General features: G+C 42.7%; 1 protein-coding gene across 1 annotated transcript; it reads right to left on the reverse strand.

Annotated features, from left to right (window-relative positions):
• Positions 1-16691: 16691 nt before the first annotated feature.
• On the reverse strand, positions 16692-22098 carry LOC146379765 (uncharacterized). The gene is made up of 5 exons (XM_084941256.1): positions 21523-22098; positions 21066-21274; positions 20117-20234; positions 18076-18259; positions 16692-17391 (listed from the first exon to the last, which is right to left on the reverse strand). Exons 1-5 carry the CDS (start codon positions 22096-22098, stop codon positions 17336-17338), a joined length of 1143 nt encoding a protein of 380 aa, XP_084797382.1. The 3' UTR covers positions 16692-17335.
• Between the last annotated feature and the right edge of the window lie 830 nt (positions 22099-22928).

A 22928-nucleotide genomic window follows, 5' to 3' on the forward strand; every position in this document is an offset into this window, starting at 1 on the left:
ACACGCACAGACACAAACACAGACACACACACACACAACCAAAGACAGACACACACACAGACACACACAGACACAAACACAGACATAGACACAGACACACACACACACACACACAGACACACACACAGACACACACAGACAGACACACACAGACACAAACACAGACATAGACACAGACACACACACACACACACAGGCAGACACAAAGAGACACACACACAGACACACACAAACACAGACACAGACACACACAAACACACAAACACAAACACACAGACACACACACAAACACAGACACACAGACAGACACAGACAGACACACACAGACAGACACACACAGACACACACAGACACACACAGACACAAACATACAGACACAAACACACACAGACACAAACACAGACACACACAGACACACACACAGACACAAACACACAGACAAAAACACACACAGACACAAACACACACAGACACAGACACAGACAGACACACAGACACACACAGACACACACAGACACACACACACACACAGACACACACACAAACACAGACACACACAGACACACACACAGACAGACACACACAGACACACACACACACAGACACACACACACACAGACACACACAAAAACACAGACACACACAGACACACACAGACACACAAACAAAGACACACACAGACAGACACACACAGACACACACAGACAGACACACACACACACAAAGACAAACACACACAGACACAGACACACACAGACACACACAGACACACACACACACACACACACAGACACACGCACAAACACAGACACACACAGACACACACACAGACACACACAAACACAGACACACACAGACAGACACACACACACACACACAGACAAACACACACAGACACACACACAGACAGACACACACACACACACACAGACAAACACACACAGACACAAACACAGACATAGACACAGACACACACACACACACACAGACACAAAGACAGACACACACACACAGACACGCACACAGACACACACAAACACAGACACACACAAACACACACACACACAAACACAGACAGACACACACACAGACACACACAGACAGACAGACACAGACACACACACACAGACACAAAGACAGACACACACAGACAGACACACAGACAGACACACACAGACACACACACAGGCAGACACAAAGAGACACAGACACACACAAACACACACAAACACAAACACACAGACACACACACAAACACAGACACACAGACAGACACACACAGACACACACAGACAGACACACACAGACACACACACAGACACACACAGACACAAACACACACAGACACAGACACAGACAGACACACAGACACAGACACACACACAAACACAGACACACACAGACACACACACAGACAGACACAGACAGACACACACAAAGACACACACAGACACACACACACACACAGACACACACAAACACAGACACACACAGACACACACAGACACACACAAACACACACAAACACAGACAGACACACACACAGACACACACAGACAGACAGACACAGACACACACACACACACACACACACACAGACCCAAAGACAGACACACACAGACAGACACACAGACAGACACAGACAGACACACACACAGGCAGACACAAAGAGACACAGACACACACAAACACACACAAACACACAGACACACACACAAACACAGACACACAGACAGACACACACAGACAGACACACACAGACACACACACAGACACAAACACACAGACACAAACACACACAGACACAAACACACACAGACACAGACACAGACACACACAGACACACACACAAACACAGACACACACACAGACAGACACAGACAGACACAGACAGACACACACACAGACACACACAGACACACACACACACAGACACACACACAAACACAGACACACACAGACACACACAGACAGACACAAACACACACACACACACACACACAGACACACACACAAACATAGACACACACAGACACAGACACACACACAGACACACACAAACACATAGACACACACAGACAGACACACACAGACAGACACACACAGACAGACACACACACACACACACACACACACAGAGACAGACACACACAAACACACAGACACACACACAAACACAGACACAAACACAGACACACACAGACTGACACACACAGACACACACACAGACACACACAGACAGACACACACAGACACACACACAGACACAAACACACACAGACACAAACACAAACACAAACACACACAGACACAGACACAGACACAGACAGACACACAGACACAGACAGACACACACAGACACACACACAAACACAGACACACACACACACACACACAGACACACACACAAACACAGACACACACAGACACACACACAGACACACTAACACAGACACACACAGACAGACACAAACACACACACACACACAGACACAAACACAGACACACACAGACACACACACAGACACACACAAACACATAGACACACACAGACAGACACACACAGACACACACACACACACAGACAAACACACACAGACACACACACACACACACAGACAAACACACACAGACACACACACAGACACACACAAACACACAGACACACACAGACAGACACACACAGACACACACAGACAGACACATACACTCACAGACAAACACACACAGACACACACACACAGACACACACACACAGACACACACAAACACAGATACACACAGACACACAGAAACACACAGACACACACAGACAGACACACACACACACAGACAAACACAGACAGACACACACAGACAGACACACACAGACAAACACACACAGACACACACAGACACACAGACACACACAGACAGACACACACACACACACACACAGACATAGACAGACACAGACAGACACAGACAGACACACACAAATGCGATGGTTGTCTCTCTCGATGATTTAATTTAGTGTATTTTCTCTGACTGAGCTTCCTGCAGTCGGCTGTTGTGTAAAAACGAGGTGAACTTTCACCTTAATGATGACAAAAGGAGCTTTTTGTTAATGCTGGATTAATGTCTTTATCCAGCCCAGCAGACACGTTACACAGAAGTAAAGTCTCAGGTCACCTTAAATCATAAAAGAGAGGAAAAGTGAGTAAAGCATGTTGGAACGTCTCTGTTTGCATCACTCCCTGCACAGCTGAGGGTTTCCTCGCCGTCCTCATCATTTATTCAGAGGCTGCTTCAGTGAACTCGATCAACATCAGCCTGAAAGGTTCAGAATCAAAATGTAAAAACCGTGGATAAAACCAGATGGTAGAACCAGCACAAAGGAAGCACGGCTGTCAGCGATGCCTGTTCTGGTTATTAGTTAGCCTTTTACGATGCTTCTGCTCTTTAACTTCCTCTAATGCTAACTTTAAACGTGCAGCTCAGCTGTGACGGTAAAAGTTGATTTTAGCTCCATGACGGCGTCTGCGCCGTCGTCATGTGAAGCCGGCTTGTTGTTGTTCAGGTAAATGAATTCAGGGGAAGTGAAGTTAATGAATGACCCGGGACAAACAACTTCCTCAAACGATGAAAGGACTGTTATAGCGACTGACTACAGAATAAACAAATCACAAACACACCGTGTCCAAAACTCAGCAGACAGGTTCAGGGCAACAATAAATACACCAGATATTCAGGCTACCAGGGTGAATAAATGTCTACACACATGAAATATAATCATCTCTGACGCCAACCAAACCAGAGACTTTTATTTTCCTGCAGTATCTCTGCATCGTTGAACACTAATTTATGACACAGATCGAATCCTGCTGCTTTAAATCTGAACTATTGATGAGTCTTTATTATTGGGGTGTTCGTTAAATTCAGTTCATATAGCACTAATTGACAAAAGCAGCTGCCTAAATAACAATTTAAGGAAAGGAGAAGAAATTCAACAAGATAAACAATAGATACATAGAAAAACACGAAAAATACATCAGTTATATAAATTTCTAAGTATTACTCAGAAAATGTTTGAAATAGCTCACTTAAGTGTGGCTAACAGTTAATAAACAAATCAAACTGTTAGCTAAACATAAACGCTAAAATAGCTAACTGCAACACAAAAGCTAAAACTAAACTTAACTCGGTTTCCACTTGAACGTGATCACTAAACATAAAGTTTGGATAAACAAATGAAGTAGTTAGATGCTAAAAACGTGAACAGCTAGCTGATTTACAAGGCAAATGTCAGAAATCGTTTGCTAACATTAACAAACTTGTTAGCTAACAGCATGAATTCTAATAGAATTACAGAGAAATAGAAATCACTAGAACGATATTAAGAAGCATTAAATTATGAACTAAAAGTATTGATAGAGTTTCCAATTACTGTCTGAAAATATGTAAAACTGGAGTTTGATAATGTTCAGATCAAAATGAAAAATTGGTAAACGTTGCTAACAACTAGAGGAAAAGGTTAGAAATTAATAATATAAAATAGTTCACTACAAATTAGATTTATTGTTTAGTGAAAGCAGCACAATGCATGTGTGTAAGTTAAAGCAGCGCTCTGAATATTTCAAATGTATTTGAAATTTCATGGCTGAATAAACTCATAGATGATCGGCTGGACGTGGTGACTTAACCCTCATAATGTCCTCCCGATTTCCACACACCTGTTCTCCTCAAGGGTCAGAAATGTCCCCACTTCATTTCAGTGTTTTTTCAAGTACAAAGTACAAATTGTCAATCAATTCAGTGTTACACCTGAGTTTTACTTAAGATTAACACATTAACACAAAATTGACCTTTCATTTTGCAATTTAGGGCCACAGACCTTGTTTACATAAGGTATCGTCTGTTTTTGAGCGAAAATAAAATGAAACAATAAAATGTTTAAATGTTCAGATTATTTTGATCTGAATAACTACAGAGTGCTGTATGTTGAACTTTAGTGAGAAATGGCAGCACATAGTCACAGCTGTGGTCCTCAGGGGTCAAAATGACACCATCTGGTTTGATTGATACTTAATTAATATGAGATTTTTCACCCACTTTTAATTAAAACTTAATTCAAACATTTTGACACTATTTCTTTTCTCCATTTCAAATTTATGTCTGATAAAACCTCATAAAACCTTTCTTTCTGCAGTTGCAGGCCAAGGGTCATATGAAGTAAACAAGGTGTTACAGGTGATTGTTTTCTTTTGGAAACCTGCAATGTTGGGGACAACTCGCGTGTCCTGACTGCAGGACAGACGGTTTGCCATCGTGCACGAGCATGTTCCATGTACAGCTGGACCTGCATCACATGCTGCCCATGTTTTTATCTCATAGCTCCCTGGTTTACTTGGATGTTTTGTTGGACAGAGTCCTCTGAAGGGGACTTGGTGCTCATACAGTCACATCAGTACCTGGATCTTACATCACAGCAGGAGAAACACCCACTTGTTCCATACACCTCATGGGAGCACGTTTGTGTCATGAACGATGATCATCTATTGTATCTTTATCAAGAAATTATATCCTTTTTGTGCTTCTCTGTTTAATCTTGTGTCAGCATGAAAACTTCTCTACCAGACTCAGGATGTCATGAACTGGCCGTAGCGACTCTACTGGATGCGCGGCAGTAAGAATCAACACACCCACATATGCCTACAGCTGCATTCGGTCCATTTTTCTTCCTCTCGTTGTCCCTCCTTGTTTGTCACTGAGTTGGCTGTAGAGCAGGTCATCTGCTAATTGGATGGTTGTTGGTTCAATCTCTGTGTGCTCTAGTCTGGAGTTCTTACCAAGGTGTCCTTGGGCAAGTTACTGAACCCCAACTTGGTCTCTGATGCATCCATTGGCATGTGAACGTTAAAAAGCTGAATACAAGCAGAATACACTGTGTGTAATGCTTTCAGTGCTCGAGTAGAAAAGCCACTGAAGGAGTATGGGACCTGGCATATGTGCTTGGTGGTAGGTTGTCTTTCTCTGAGGCACATGAGAGAGTCAGGCATCGTCTGTCACTGGGAAGGATAGAAGACCAGATCAGTGTTTCCTCACATTACTGCAAATATTCCTCTGTCTCAGCTGACTCCTCTTTCCTGCTTGATTCTTTGTCTTCATCATAATTGAAATAAAAGATGTGCAGTCCTCTGACACATCTTCTATTTCAGTTTCACATTCTGAAAATTCAAGAAACTTCAAGAAGCCCAGTCACTTTCTTTCCAAGCTCCTCAGACTACCATGTCCTGGATGTCTGAGAACCTACTTGAACATAGTTCAGATTCTTCATCACTTTTCTTCACTTCATAGCCTTCTTCCTCTTCTGCGGGTGGGTGATGTGCTTTTTCAGAGAAAGGGTAGCATGTGCTCTAAATATTGACAATATTTTCTTTATCTTCTAACCCTGGATCTTCCTGAACATTGATTCTTCCTCCTCATTATACTAGAGGACAATATGTGCTTTGTCCTACTGGTCATTGCTTTGCACAACATGGTAAAAAAATTAGCTCACAAGCCTCCAGTGCAGTGGAGGCCTGTGAGCTACTTTCTGTGTACGTATTATTGTAGGGTCGACCTTACAATATGAAGCACCTTGATGCGACTGTTGTTGTGATTCGGCGCTGTGTAAATAAGATTGAATTGAATGTAGAGCACCTGCCTCCTCATTGTGGTTTTGTGGTTTGTTCTTGTGACCTTTGCTTGACCCCACACATCAGTGATCCAAGATCAAAGATGTTTGAAAGCAGTGTGGTGTGAAAATGTGGTCCTTTGCCACACTTTGTACTTTGGGGACATTTTGACCCGCGAGGACCACAGGTGTTATAAAATCCAATAAAAAAAACATAAATAAATCAAATTACTTAAAACTTATTCCAATGATGCATAGCATAGTACTGAACACCTCCTGTTATTTTCAGACCACTTGATGAATAAAAAAACATTTTTGATGGCAAAAGATTTCTTTAGAGGACAAAACAAAGGTTAAAGTAAAGAGTAAAGCCGTGTTTAACCCTAACCCTGGTGACAGTGTAACAGAGAACAGTGAACTGAAAGGTCCAGATAAATTAAAATATTTGAAGATGATGTGGATGAAGCAGGATTCCATGAGTCCATCGGACAGGACCGACTTATGAAGGGACCAACACCGTCACCGAGCTCAAAGTCACGTCCTCGTAGCGTGTGGACATCTGGAGACTCTGACTAAAAGATGCTCACGTCTGTCTGCACTCTGCTCACGCGACATCAGAAAGTGTGTTAGAGACGACAAAGGGTTAAAGAGGCTGAGCTCTTTCAGGATGTCGTGTTTTCCTCTGGAGCGTCTCTTCATACGCAGGGAGCCACTTCCTCTTCCTGTCGAAGCTTTGAGACGTGATCCTGCAGTTTGTTTCAGGCCGAAGCCGCTCCTCTGTAGAGCGTCTGGATCAACATGTTTGTAGCTGATAAACAGCAACTGAGACCATAAACTCAACACAGAAGTTCAATTCACTTTTATTTATTTAAATCACAACAGCAGTAAATCAAGGTACTTTATATTGTAAGCTAGACAATAATAAACTGAGCTCAGAGATTAAGGCTCTCTGACCTAGAAGCTACTTCCATCATTGTCTACAGTCTGTGGTTACAGATCAGGTGTGAGTGGCGTTTATTTCCGGGTCCAAACTGGACTTCAGCTCCAATGAAATGATCTCCAGCTGTGTCAGTAAAGTTTGATATCCAAGTGGCTACAGAGCTGTGGTTAGGCTCACGTGAACATGTTAGCAAAGATGGAGGACGAGGGTCAAACTGTCCCACTGAGGCAAACGCCATCACACTGAAGGAGAAATGGGCCAAACCTCAGCAGAGAGAACGACTGAGACGATCCGTCCGTCTCATCAGACTTTATCTCCACATTAAACTTGACTCGCCAATATTTTTGAGGCCACAGGGGGCGCTGCTGAGCAGAAACGTTAAATCCCAGTGGGTCAGGCAGGGTTGCAGCCTGTCAGCATTTTACCGTCTTTATATTTAACTTCACACTTACTAAAAGTAAAGCGAAGAGACTCGAATCAGCAGAAGAGCAGAAGAAGAAGTTGATGACATCAGCAGGTCACTTCTTGTTTTCCTTTTTGAATCAGTGAGAAGGTTTGATCGGACCGTGACTCACGGCCCAAACATCAGCGTGAGCCTCGTGACTCCAGTGACTCACCAGTGTTCCCAGTACGATGGACAGACACCGTCACCCAAACTCTCATGGTACTTCCTTCTTTGCATCAGTGATTCACGCAGCATGTTTAGTCTCTGCAGCGCCCCCTGCTGTGCAGACGCTGCCTTCACAGTTTTTGTCTAATGATGGAAACGACACATTTCCCAAAATGTGAAATGTCATAACAACAGACTGCAAAGATTTTCAGAGCTCATAAACTGTCAGAGCCTGGAGATCTCTGAGGTCTGCTGCTCCGTGCTGCACCTCGGTCCAGGTTAAAGACCAAAGGCGACTGTGGTTTCGAGGTTGTGGCCCCAAAGCTGTTGAGCTGGTTTCCATTGGAGCGAAGATCTGTGACACTGCTGATTTCTTAAAAAGAAACTGAAAAGCACTGAACAAATAAAACATATTTACTATTTTATTGACAATATCAAAACTTAAATTAAATATTTAAACCGTGAAAACGTAACATTTTAATAAAACCATGAGCTCAGTTTAAATGTAATGGTCTGTAAAGTAGGACAGGTCCATGTTTCCACTCCAACATCAGTCTGGTCTGATGGAGGGTTCCAGCTGCTCAGCAGCGTGACCGCTTTGGTAGTGTCACAGGTAGCAGCGTTAACATGGCGGCTGTGGGTGTGGCTTCCCGTCAGCTGTTACCTGTTTTGTTTGTGGTAGCTTTGTTTACATATGTTTTCTTCAAAAATGTCCTAAACTCTTCAGCTTTAGGACTTCCAATCACTCCTAAATATCTGAGCCACAGTTGAAGAGGATTCCCAACTGGCCCCAGGATGTCAGGAATCTCGTGTGGACAGCTGAGGTGTAGTTTGACTGTAATACCTGCGTACCTGACACAAACAGTATGATAGCTGAACAAACTCTAAAAATAATGCTGATGGTAACAGAAGCTGAAAATAAAGATTCAAAACAGTAAAAGCACAAATGCTGAAACACCGGGAACAGAAAGAAACTAAATCTAATGAAAGAAGTGCTAAACTATCGTTCCTGGGACATTTAACCTCCTGGGACCTGGCGTCCACATACGTGAACATCACATTCTGGGACGTCTAGACCAAACTACAAGGGCCTGATGTCCACTTACGAGGACGTTATGCTGCCACTGTCCTATCAAAATTTGAAACAAATGTCCTCATATGTTGATCTCATTTTTCTCAAAAACAAAAATTAGGTAAAAAAAAACTTTAATTCTTTGTTTTTACATTCATCAGGTCCCAATAAGCCCAAATTAAAAATGCCATGAAAGAGTTCGGGTCTTACGAGGTTAACACACTTTTCATGAGCACATTAACTTCGACCCGTGGACTTCATGAACTCTGCGTTTGCTGCTTCCTGGCTCTGCTGGTCCTAATAAACTGGTTTATTTTAGGATTTTTCAGGAAGCTGACTGAAGCTCATTTCACTGTCAAATCACAGCAACGCCTGCTGAGGGTCATCCAGTGTGAACCTCATTTATTCTCCGTCTACCTGCTGATGATTAACTCGCCTTCGGCTCATTTACATTTCATATTTTCATACCTACGTCTGCTGCAGGAGGCAGTGCCCAGTGAAAGGGTTCATCGTCATGGTGATAATAATCTGTCCCACGTCTCTGCAGAGTCACTGACTCACGTCAAAGGCGGACATATTCACTGTGACATCATCAGGCTGACTTGGAGTCGCTCAGCGAGCCATCAGTCAGGAGGTAAACCACCTCGCCAACAGACTTTACAGATAAACACTGATGATGTTCAGCTCGCAGCTGGGATGAAGGTCAGAACATCTGCGGTTCTCTGCTTGGAAACATTTCACTGCTCCTTCCTAGTGTCCCTTCGACTCTATAAGGACACTAACAAGCCACATGAGGATGTACAGCAGGAGGTTTAGGTAGTTTGAAGTGTCAAAACCTCCTCAGTAACCACGTGATCCTCCTCAAGTAGTGCTTGAATCACAACAGGGACAAAGAGGACGTATAACTGCACTCCCACAACCATCTCAAGTGCCAAAAGAACCTACCAACTGGTCCTTTAAGGTCATCCTAGGCCTACTAGGACTTTATAAGTACACAAGAAAGACTCCCAATGATATCAATGACCTTGACAAACCCACAGAGGGGTAACGAGAGCACATATAAGCAATTCAATTCAATTCAATTTTATTTATATAGCGCCAAATCACAACAAAAGTCGCCTCAAGGCGCTTCATAGATACAGAGAAAAACCCAACAATCATATGACCCCCTATGAGCAAGCACTTTGGCGACAGTGGGAAGGAAAAACTCCCTTTTAACAGGAAGAAACCTCCGGCAGAACCAGGCTCAGGGAGGGGCGGCCATCTGCTGCGACCGGTTGGGGTGAGAGAAGGAAGACAGGATAAAAGACATGCTGTGGAAGAGAGACAGAGGTTAATAACAGATATGATTCAATGCAGAGAGGTCTGTTAACACATAGTGAGTGAGAAAGGTGACTGGAAAGGAAAAACTCAATGCATCATGGGAATCCCCCGGCAGCCTACGTCTATTGCAGCATAACTAAGGGAGGATTCAGGGTCACCTGGTCCAGCCCTAACTATATGCTTTAGCAAAAAGGAAAGTTTGAAGCCTAATCTTAAAAGTAGAGATAGTTTCTGTCTCCTGAATCCAAACTGGAAGCTGGTTCCACAGAAGAGGGGCCTGAAAACTGAAGGCTCTGCCTCCCATTCTACTTTTAAATACTCTAGGAACAACAAGTAGGCCTGCAGAGCGAGAGCGAAGTGCTCTAATAGGGTGATATGGTACTACAAGGTCATTAAGATAAGATGGGGCCTGATTATTTAAGACCTTGTATGTGAGGAGCAGGATTTTGAATTCAATTCTGGACTTAACAGGAAGCCAATGAAGGGAAGCCAAAACAGGAGAAATCTGCTCTCTCTTTCTAGTCCCTGTCAGGACTCTTGCTGCAGCATTTTGGATTAGCTGAAGGCTTTTCAGTGAGTTTTTTGGACATCCTGATAATAATGAATTACAGTCGTCCAGCCTGGAAGTAATAAATGCATGAACTAGTTTTTCAGCGTCACTCTGAGACAGAAGCACTCTCAGAACTTCACATACCACCCTAATGTACGTGATCACCACATTTTTGTCCCAGGACCTCAATGGTGTCACCAAAACCTCTTCCAGCAAAGACAAATGACATATGTAGGCACTCCTACAACCTCAGGTACCAACGAAACCTGATAGACCTGATCTCTGAATCCTTCTTTGAACACTAAGAAGCACCTCAAGCAGTCCTGAACCTGAATGAGGGTATCAAACCTTAAGAACCTTGTAATTCTTCCCAAGAAGTCCAAAGAACACGTCTGAGCACTCCTACGGCCACCTCAACGCTCAGAGGTCCTGAAATCCTCGTCTGTGATCACTGAGAGCTACACGGGGACAGTCGGAGCACTTTGGGAAGATTACAGAATCGACTGGTTCACCCAGCTAAGAGCTCATGGGGTGGGTTTTTAGATCAGCAGCGCCCCCTGCTGTCAAAAACTCAAACACTATTGATGGTGCAGCAGCACTTCAGCAGTTTTCTTGGCTGTTGAGCAGATCATATCAGAGCCTTAACTAACTAATATTTTAATTATTGCATAGATGATTAGTTCTACTTGCAGTGAAACACGTCTGCGATGAACCTGAAGACGATCCGTTTCCTCTAATCTGTGACAATGAATAAAAATCTGAAGGAGAAACAGTGAAAAGAATGAAAAAGATTCAGTGGGAGAAACGTTTCATCATCATCAGGTGACGTCTTCAGTCTCAGCTGACTGCAGGTTTCCAACCTTACAAACAGGACATTTGCATAATGACTGAAACCAGGCCAGTGAAGGAACAAAGGGCTGTGAGAGCACTTATGATAATTAATATGCACATTGGCATGACGATTGATCAACAACCACTGATCGAAACACAAAAGCACCAACGACTTTGTTCAAACCCTTTGAACCGCAAAGGATTGTGGGAAAACTAAAGCTTATGACTGAACCATCGAGTCAAATGAATTTCAGATTCATGTTTTATGTAATGTAACTCACTGTAATGTAGCTCACTGTAATGTAGCTCACTGTAATGTAACTCACTGTAATGTAGCTCAATGTAATGTAGCTCACTGTAATGTAACTCACTGTAATGTAGCTCACTGTAATGTAGCTCACTGTAATGTAGCTCACTGTAATGTAACTCACTGTAATGTAACTCACTGTAATGTAGCTCACTGTAATGTAACTCACTGTAATGTAACTCACTGTAATGTAACTCACTGTAATGTAGCTCACTGTAATATAACTCACTGTAATGTAACTCACTGTAATGTAACTCACTGTAATGTAGCTCACTGTAATGTAGCTCACTGTAATGTAACTCACTGTAATGTAACTCAATGTAATGTAGCTCACTGTAATGTAACTCACTGTAATGTAACTCACTGTAATGTAGCTCACTGTAATATAACTCACTGTAATGTAACTCACTGTAATGTAACTCAATGTAATGTAACTCACTGTAATGTAGCTCACTGTAATATAACTCAATGTAATGTAACTCACTGTAATGTAGCTCAATGTAATGTAACTCAATGTAATGTAGCTCACTGTAATGTAGCTCACTGTAATGTAACTCACTGTAATGTAACTCACTGTAATGTAGCTCACTGTAATGTAACTCAATGTAATGTAGCTCAATGTAATGTAACTCACTGTAATGTAACTCACTGTAATGTAGCTCAATGTAATGTAACTCACTGTAATGTAACTCACTGTAATGTAACTCAATGTAATGTAACTCACTGTAATGTAGCTCAATGTAATGTAACTCACTGTAATGTAACTCACTGTAATGTAGCTCAATGTAATGTAACTCACTGTAATGTAACTCAATGTAATGTAACTCACTGTAATGTAGCTCAATGTAATGTAACTCAATGTAATGTAACTCACTGTAATGTAGCTCAATGTAATGTAACTCACTGTAATGTAGCTCAATGTAATGTAACTCAATGTAATGTAACTCACTGTAATGTAGCTCAATGTAATGTAACTCACTGTAATGTAGCTCAATGTAATGTAACTCAATGTAATGTAACTCACTGTAATGTAGCTCACTGTAATGTAGCTCAATGTAATGTAGCTCAATGTAATGTAACTCACTGTAATGTAACTCACTGTAATGTAGCTCACTGTAATGTAGCTCAATGTAATGTAGCTCAATGTAATGTAACTCACTGTAATGTAGCTCACTGTAATGTAGCTCACTGTAATGTAACTCAATGTAATGTAACTCACTGTAATGTAACTCACTGTAATGTAGCTCACTGTAATGTAGCTCACTGTAATGTAGCTCAATGTAATGTAGCTCAATGTAATGTAACTCACTGTAATGTAACTCAATGTAATGTAACTCACTGTAATGTAGCTCACTGTAATGTAGCTCAATGTAATGTAACTCACTGTAATGTAGCTCAATGTAATGTAGCTCAATGTAATGTAACTCACTGTAATGTAACTCACTGTAATGTAGCTCACTGTAATGTAGCTCACTGTAATGTAGCTCACTGTAATGTAGCTCAATGTAATGTAACTCACTGTAATGTAACTCACTGTAATGTAGCTCAATGTAATGTAACTCACTGTAATGTAACTCACTGTAATGTAGCTCAATGTAATGTAACTCACTGTAATGTAACTCAATGTAATGTAACTCACTGTAATGTAGCTCAATGTAATGTAACTCAATGTAATGTAACTCACTGTAATGTAGCTCAATGTAATGTAACTCACTGTAATGTAACTCAATGTAATGTAACTCACTGTAATGTAGCTCAATGTAATGTAACTCACTGTAATGTAGCTCAATGTAATGTAACTCACTGTAATGTAGCTCACTGTAATGTAGCTCAATGTAATGTAGCTCAATGTAATGTAACTCACTGTAATGTAACTCACTGTAATGTAGCTCAATGTAATGTAACTCACTATAATGTAACTCACCAAATGTCGCATTAACACCTTTTCTGATATTTCTGATGATTTTTCTCCCACTTTTTTAAAAAGCATGTCCTAACCAGTCTATATAAATTATTTATTTTCATTTTACTTAAAATATATGTTATTGTTAAGTTAAAATATGTTTTTCTAATAAAGTCTATGTAATTGTCTCTATTATTGTCTGTACAGAATACTAATGTGTTACTTGATGGCATAACATTTAAGTTAAGTTAATTAGGATCGATATACTTCATATATCCACAAGGCGGCAGTAATGCAAAAACAGTTGTAACTAGAAAAAGTTGCATTTCCTGCGAAAATGCAGTGTGAATGCCGTGTAGTGTAATCTGAAAACAGCAGAAGAAGGAGAACTACCTGCTGGAAACACTGTGTGGAAGCTGAACTGTTTGCTGAAAACTGCTGTATTTGAAGGGGCACACACATGGACAACAAACTGGACTGGTCATGCAACACAGAGCACCTGTATAAAAAAGCCCAAAGCCGACTGTACTTCCTCAGGAGGCTGAGGTCTTTTAACATCTGCAGGAAGCTCCTGAGGATGTTTTACCAGTCGGTGGTTGCTGGAGTACTTTTCTATGCTGTGGTGTGCTGGGGGAGCAGCACAGCAAAGAAGGACTCATCCAGGCTGGAAAAACTGATCAGGAAGGCTGGCTCTGTGGTCGGCATGAAGCTGGACACTCTGGTGACAGTGGCAGAGAAAAGGACACTAAAGAAACTGCTGGACATTATGGACAATGCTGGGCATCCTCTGCACACGGCCATAAACAACCAGAAGAGCCTGTTCAGTGACAGGTTGCTTCTCCCCAAGACAAGAACCAACAGACTTAAAAACTCCTTTGTCCCACACGCCATCAAACTGTTTAACTCCTCTCTGGAGGGGAGAGGGAGGGGAAACAGGAGGACAAAGGAGGGGGGAACAACTAAGCTGTAGTGCCTCTTCACCTCACTGTGCAATTACCTTTGTGCAATACTTTTTGTTAATAGTCAACGGTGCAAAAGACTCCATACTTGAAATGTGCAATCCACTTGTATTTTTATTTTTATTTTATTCCTATTTATTCTATTTATCCCCTTTGTATATTTTTATCTATATATGTCTTTGTATTTATATATGTGTGTGTATATATATATATATATATATATATATAATATTCTGTAACTCTATAACTTCTGTCGGTGCTGTGCTTATTTGGAACCGAATTTCCCAGAGGAACCCACCCGAGGGATTAATAAAGTTTTTATCTTATCTTATCTCTAAGCAGTGTCAATAACGCAGAGTGCATGCAAGCAGGAAAGATGTGCAGCAAATGTCACATGTAGGCTTCGAACCTTTGCCACCAGACCTCATCGTAGCTGCTCAACCCACTGAGCAACGCCTGCTCTGGTCTCAAGCAAAGATATGATGAGAGAAAAAATATTCACTGTGCAGAAGAAGCTGAATTGTGCTGAAAAGAGCAGAAGAGGATGAAGTTTGTGCTAAAAACAGCTTAAGAAGCTGGAATTTGTGCTGAAAAGTAGTGAAAAAGCTGAAATTTGTGTGGAAAAGAGTTTAAACAGTTGAAGTGTTAACTGAAGAAAATGTTGCCGTAAGCGGGACTTGAACCCGGACCTCCTGGTCTGAGAGCGGCTGCTCATCTCACTGAGCTAAAACAGCCCAGCGAGCTAAATTGGTGATCACATCACACAAGCAGGAATGAATTTTGTTCACTCAAATAAATAAAATAAATTTCTCCTCAAATTGCAACACTTGCACCTGCAAACTTTTTTTTACGTGCGCTCAAATTTTTTTTGAGCGCACGTAAAAAAATGGGTGATTTTAGCCCATTTTGGGGGTGCTGAAGCTGAAGCACCCCCAAAAATGAATCAAAGCACCCCCAAAGATTTCTTACTTTTTTGACAACATTTGCTGTTTGTGGGACACACTACTAAAAATATAAAAAGCACGTAATTGAGACGGAACATTTTAACAACAAAAGTATAGACACCCCCCCCCCCCCCCCCTCCCAAAGTCTTAAGTCAAATGACTTAAAGATTTTTGCTTTAAATGAACACAATGCAATTTCGTGGAACCTGTTGACAAAATAATTTTAATTAAAGTCAACGTTTCATTTTTTTGAGTGTAGTTATTTTTTAAAAACACGATTTACAACCTGAATAGGTAATAAAGCGATAGATCTTTCAGCCCAATTCTACTTTTTCTACATAATCCATCATACAAAATGTAATCAAATGGAAAAGTCTCTTTTTAAAACTTGTTTTATTAGTTTTAATCTTTTAACTTTATGCATCAAGCAAACATTTAATTATATGCAACATTCTCTGACTGGAAGAAATTAGTTTAACATTTAAACCTATTTTCTGCACATAAAATAAAATATGTTTTGTGTTTACACTCAGTCTTTCAAATAGATGCAAGTAAAACACAGCAGAAAATAAATAAAATCAAAGACTAGTGGTCCTGTTGCTCTATTTTCACCTGTAAAGCAGGCGGAGGTGTGCTCTGGTGCAGGTGTGCTGCAGCGGTCATGTCAGTGGGAGGATCCGGGAGTTTCTCTGTGTCACATTCCAGCGGCAGCGCATTTGGTGTTTGCTCGGAGGTTTAGGGTTTTTTCGCTGTAAAAAGAAGGACGCTAATGTTTTTGTCACTTTTTATGGAATCAAACTCAAAGTAATGTGATTACTTCCACGCTTTAAACGCTGCACACTCACATATTATTCTTCTGTTTGGATCAAAGCGTGAATAAATGAATAAAGTCATCTTTGTGTTTCAGATACAAAATAAAAACAGCTTTCACTTTGCCAAAATACAGAAATGTCTCATATTAAACTTTGGGTACATGAACACGTCACATCCATCCACCCGTCACACCAACAACACCGACTTCTGCTGTAGGTTAGAGATGCAGCGCTGTGATGCTCCACCCACTCTTATCTCACCAAAGGTTAAAACAACACAAAAATGAATTCATAGGTTCAAAACCCATAAATACGCGTTATCTAAAGCTGTGACCACACCGCTATCAAACAATACGCTTGGTTGGTCTAAAATACAGAACAGCAAACAAACAGTTTAAACTGGAGGCGTCGTCTCACTGCAGTCAGGCTTCAAACTTCAGTAAAGTCTTTAATCCTCTTTGGTTTTCTCATGGAAAGAAAGAGCGCTGCAGAGAAAGAGGAGAATATGTCAGAGACAGACGTGGTCTTCATTCCCAAACTGAAGCCAGTGTTTGAAGCTAAAACCTGCAATTCCTCTAACGTCCAGCAGAGGCAGCAGTGAGTCAGTCCCACAGACTCCAATGTTAAAGCTTTACAGCAGAGTGAAACATGTTTACAGCCTTATATGCAAACTGTTTGGTCTCTGCAGATCATTTCTACCTTCATAACAGCTTTTTAAATTTTATTAAGGAATAAAGTCTGCATTACTAGGGGTGTGGCCTATGTAACTGACAGGTGGATGGTGAGACAGGTGGGTGTAGCTGCTAGCTGTCTGCTAGCTTCACCTGAACTGGACCTTGTTTGTGCTGTTGGAGCCTTTTAGAGCATTTTTAATGACATCACCTGACCAATAACATGGCTGCTCTGAGGTTACTGTAATAACAGACCATCCAACAAGTCTGACTAAGAGCTTTGGTCAGATTCCACAGTTTTCTCTGGATGGTGCTGATTAGCAGGTATCTGTGTGATGCTTTATCTGAACCATTAGCTTGTCCTACAAACAAACTGGTTTTAGTGATTTTTAGTTTAAAAAAAACAACTATGGAATAAAGTTTTGTACCAAAGCATAAAACTGGCATCTTCACCCAGTCCGATAAAGGAAATGCTGGTTTCAATTATGGATTAATTACCTTTGAAACTGAGCTTGAGTGAAGGCTCCTCCTCCAGCAGGGAGTCTGAGTCGGGCCACAATTGGTTAACCAAGATTTTAGCATTTTCAAAATGATCAAAATAGAAGTTGGGTGTGATTGTGGGTCTGTCTGGTTCACAGAAGTTCAGGTTCTCTCTCAGTTGTTCAGAATCAAACTTCAGTACCTGAAAAAGAAAAACAAAAGAGAGAGTGAACAATAAAGCTTAGTGACTACAAAGATTAGTTAAGAGCTTAACTGTCAGACACACATCAGCCTGTGAGTTTATTCTAACCATCCATCTTCTTCCGCTTATCTGAGGCCGCGTTATGGAGGCCGCAGCCACCTCCTCCAGTGTTCCCAGGCCAGCCAAGAGATATAATCTCTCCTGTGTGTCCTGGGTCTGTCCTGGGACCCCCTCCCAGTGGAACATACCCAGAACACCTCACCCAGTAGGGCACCCAGGAGGCTTCCTTGTTACATGGCCAAACCAGCTTAACTGGCTCCTTTCGATGTAGAGGAGTAATGGCTCTACTTTGAGCCCCTCACAAATGGTCAAACTCCTCACCTACCAATCCCCCTACAGTCAGAGGACACCCTCCAGTCCCTCTTCTTGAAGATGGTAACCACCATCCCAGTCTGCCAGTCCAGAGGTACTGCCCCTCTCCACACAACATTGTAGAGGCATATCAACCAAGACAGCCCTGCAAGATCCAGATCCTTCAGAAACTCAGGGCGAACTTCATCCACACCAAGGGCCAAGGAGTTGTTTAACTGCCTCAGTGACCTCACTCCGGTGATGGACTAGTCACTCCCCAGGTCTCCAGACTCTGCTTGCTTTATGGAAGACTGGGATTAAGGAGGTCCTTGATGTATTCCTTCCAACCCAACAATATCCTCAGTCAAATCAGCTGCACTCCGGTGTCCTGCATCTGGTTTGGGGGTTACCACCACGACAGGCACCAACGACCTTGCAGCCGCAGCTCAGTGCAGCAGTTGAAGATCTCGCAGACGGGGGCACCAGGTCTGTCTACCATCGTCCCCTGCCACCTGATCCAATTCCTCCTCCAGGTGGTGATCAGTTAAAAGCTCACCATCTGTCTTCACCCAAATGTCCAGAACATACGGCCACAGATCTGATGATATAATCACAAAATTGATCATCGACCTGTGGATTGGGGTGTCCTAGTGCCATGTGCAGTTGCGGACACCCTTACGTTCCAAAACGGTGTTTGTTACGGACAAACTGGTTCACACAGGAGTCCAGCTCTGGTTCAGATCTGGCAGACCCTTCCTCCCAATCATGCCCTTCCAGGTCTCAGTGTTGTTGCCCGCATTAGTGTTGAATTCTCCCAGTAAGACGACAGCCCCCAGGTGGAGCACGCTGGCAGGTTACTCTGAACTGCTGTTCGGCGCACAGGCACAGATGACAGTCAGGACCTATTCCCTGACCTGAAGGTGCAGGGAACATATCCTCTTGTCCACCAGGGAAAACTAGGGGATACTAAGATATCCACCCTAGCTGAGACAAAGTCCAGCCTGTCTCCAGAACCAGGAACCAGTCACCTGGAGGAGTCTCAGTAGCTGGGATCAGTTTGCCAGTTTGCCAGTGTGTGCTGGCCACTGCCCAGCACTCCGACAATAAAGCCCCTGGGATCACTGGGACAAGCAAACCCCTCCACAACAATAAATCTGCAATTCACACAGGGAGTTAGTTTGTTGTTGTGGGGCAATCGTGGCTCAAGAGAATCGGCAGTTCGTCTTGTAATCGGAAGGTTGCCGGTTCGAGCCCCGGCTCCGACAGTCTCGGTCGCTGTGTCCTTGGGCAAGACGCTTCACCCGTTGCCTACTGGTGGTGGTCAGAGGGCCCGGTGGCGCCAGTGTCAGTGCGCCCCAGGGCAGCTGTGGCTACAATGTAGCTTACCATCACCAGTGTGTGAATGGGTGGATGACTGGATGTGTAAAGCGCTATACAGATACAGGCCATTTACCATTTGATTTTTAAATTTAATTGTTATTTAGAGCCAGATTATCTCATAACCACCTGTCCGTTCTCCACATGCAGGGCGATGGCAACATTATCCCAAAGATAAAACTCAGCCTGTCCAAACAGCTCCAGAGAGTCCATCTGACTTGCATCAGGTCTGTGGATCAGCTCGTACCTGAGAGGAAGGCCAAAGACAAACAGTATCAGTGTGGCAGAATTATCTGACTCCACGTAAAGCAGACAGTAAAAGTCTTAAATATACTTAAATATATACATAAAATTATTGGAAAAGATCAGCTGACTGGATGTCAGGAGGAAACTTTTTAAAATTTGGTAGTTCTCTATGCAGAGACTCCTCCACCTGTTCACTTACCCATAGTTATAGTGGCAGCACGCTCATGATATTTGAGGGCTGCAATGTAGATTGAATGTATTTGCCTTCAGATTTAGCTCCATCACAAAGGTCTGGTACACATTACTGACGATGCCCCCCCAACCCCATCCTCCACCTTCCCATCACTTGTGAATGAGGCACATGATTTCTCTGACTCAGAGCAGTGACTGTAACTCCTAACACATTTTTACTTTTGTGAAACCTGCTGAATTAAAACTGAAAGCGTGCACTTCAGTCACATCTTGATTATTGGAATTAAAATGACACAGGCAAAACTACAAATGGTGTCATGGTCCAAAAACCTCTGCACCGACCTGGATGCCTCAGATCAGATGAACGACAACAAAGCTGATCATTGACCTGAACACAGCGTGTCCTGGTACAAGTGCATTCTGGAGCAACCTTATCCTGTAACAGGATGTTTGTTATGGGTGAAAAACCAACACCACCCTGGTTTAGATCAGGCTGTTCCTGTCTCCTACATCCAAGTGTTCCTACCATCCCAGAGTCTCCAAGAAGCCCAGGTATTCTTCCCTGCTGCTCAGCATGAGCACAGACAATAACTTGTTGACCCTCTTCCTTTGTCTGTGAGCGTTTATCTCTGTTTCTCACCTGTGTGTCTCACACATGGCCTCCGACCTCCAGATGAAGCGTCCGTCTCTGTACGCGCAGACAGCGTTCGGGTCATTACCAGGAAGTAATGGAAACTCTGAGAAGAGCTCGCGATTGGCTGGGCTGTGGACCAACACAGAGTACTGCACTTTCTTTTTGAACAGGCAGGTCCTGAACACTCTCATGATGGGCGGAGCTCCGAAGCAAAACTGGACACGACAAAAGGTCTTTCAGTGGGAGACTCACACCTGTCACACACCTGAGGTAATGTACATGATGTACTGATAACACACAGAGAAAAGCTGACAGATTGTTCCTGGTCACACGGTGTATATTATTTTTAGTGTGTAGCTTTGACACAAGCTCAGACTGTTGTGGATAAAGAGTTGTTGAGTTTTGAATAATGTTTGTATCTTCAGGAAGAAAAAAATTCCCACCTCTGTAAATGTAAACGTACCTGCTCGCTGTAGGCGCTCAGCACGTCCTGCAGGGGGAAGGTGAAGCGGTACGATCCATACCTGGACTTCTCACTGAAGGCCGGAGAGGTGGCAAATCTCCACAGGAAGCTCTGCTGCTTCACAGCCTGCTCCTTCGTCTGGTTTGGGTAGGTCTTCTCCAGGAGCCTCGTCTCGGCCGCCTGGATCTCCTCGGGCCCCACAGCCAGACTCCACCACACCAGGGACCATTTGTGTGGATCCCTGAAGCCTCTGTGAGGATCCTTGAAGCCGCCGTCTGTCCTGATCCAACATAAAGCCCCTCGCTCTGTGTCGTGTTTCAGGTGAGACACGTGAAACTCGGGTCGGGGGTATTCAGGGACGTTTTCTTTTAGGAGATACGGGTTCTTCAAGTCATGAGCGAGCTTCTTCAGCTCATTCAGCCACAGATGCTTACAGTTTATGAAGTGTTGTATATATCCTCTCCTGTTTCTTTGTGTCTGCATGATCAGGTGGAGGCTGATGCTTCCTGTCAGGAGTGTGAGTGATCTCTGATCACCAGGCTTATATTCAGACCACGCCCCCACAGTCCAGGGCATGCAAATGGGACAAAGCCTGAACGCCCTCACACAGGAAATACTCTAAACATCAGCTTCCATATTTCAGCACCAGCACTGATAAACATCACACAGGGAAAGAAAGAAGACACACTTCCCCCTGCAAAACCACCAAACTCCTGTCATCTACCTCTATTTCACTGTTTCCACTTCTGTTACAGGTTCAAGTGTTAATGAAGTTAAACCCGACTGCAGCTCAGACAGCAGGCTAATGAAACTCATTAGTAATTCGTTTAGCAGATTACATAGACACATAGAGTTTAGCAGATGTTTACAGAAGCTTGTTAAACACCTGCAGACAGCAGCAGGATCCATGTGAGCGTCTGCAAAGTAACGTCTCTCAGTAGCTGCATACGGACAATACTGTGATATTGAAAGGTTAAATATACAGTAATATACATATGATAACATTCGTCTGTTTCTGGAACTTTAAGATCAAAATTTAATCTTAAATTATTATTTTTTCCAACATTTTTGATCTCTCATATGTCACAACCCGTGACAAGCAAGTGGGAGACCACACACAGGCTTTTAAAGGCTGTAAGATATTTTTAATGACGATAAGGTGAAGAAACTTAAACACAATTGAAATGATATAACAGCCATAACTGAAGCCTCAAATGAATCTGATGGGTGCCAGACGGAGAGAGACAGAGACCCCGCTGGTTCAGTCAAGGTGTCTTTATATACACTGGGACTGGCCTTCTCAGGTGTGCTGCATCTATAATTAGGTCAGCTCCACCTACCTGCAAGAAACAGGTAACAGAAAAAGCGAAACACAAGGCCAGCCCACTGGCCGTCACACATAACAT

The sequence above is a fragment of the Perissodus microlepis genome, chromosome 10 (genome assembly GCF_051167445.1).
Source record: "Perissodus microlepis isolate ML-2025 ecotype Zambia chromosome 10, ASM5116744v1, whole genome shotgun sequence".
In the NCBI taxonomy this organism is placed as follows: domain Eukaryota; kingdom Metazoa; phylum Chordata; class Actinopteri; order Cichliformes; family Cichlidae; genus Perissodus; species Perissodus microlepis.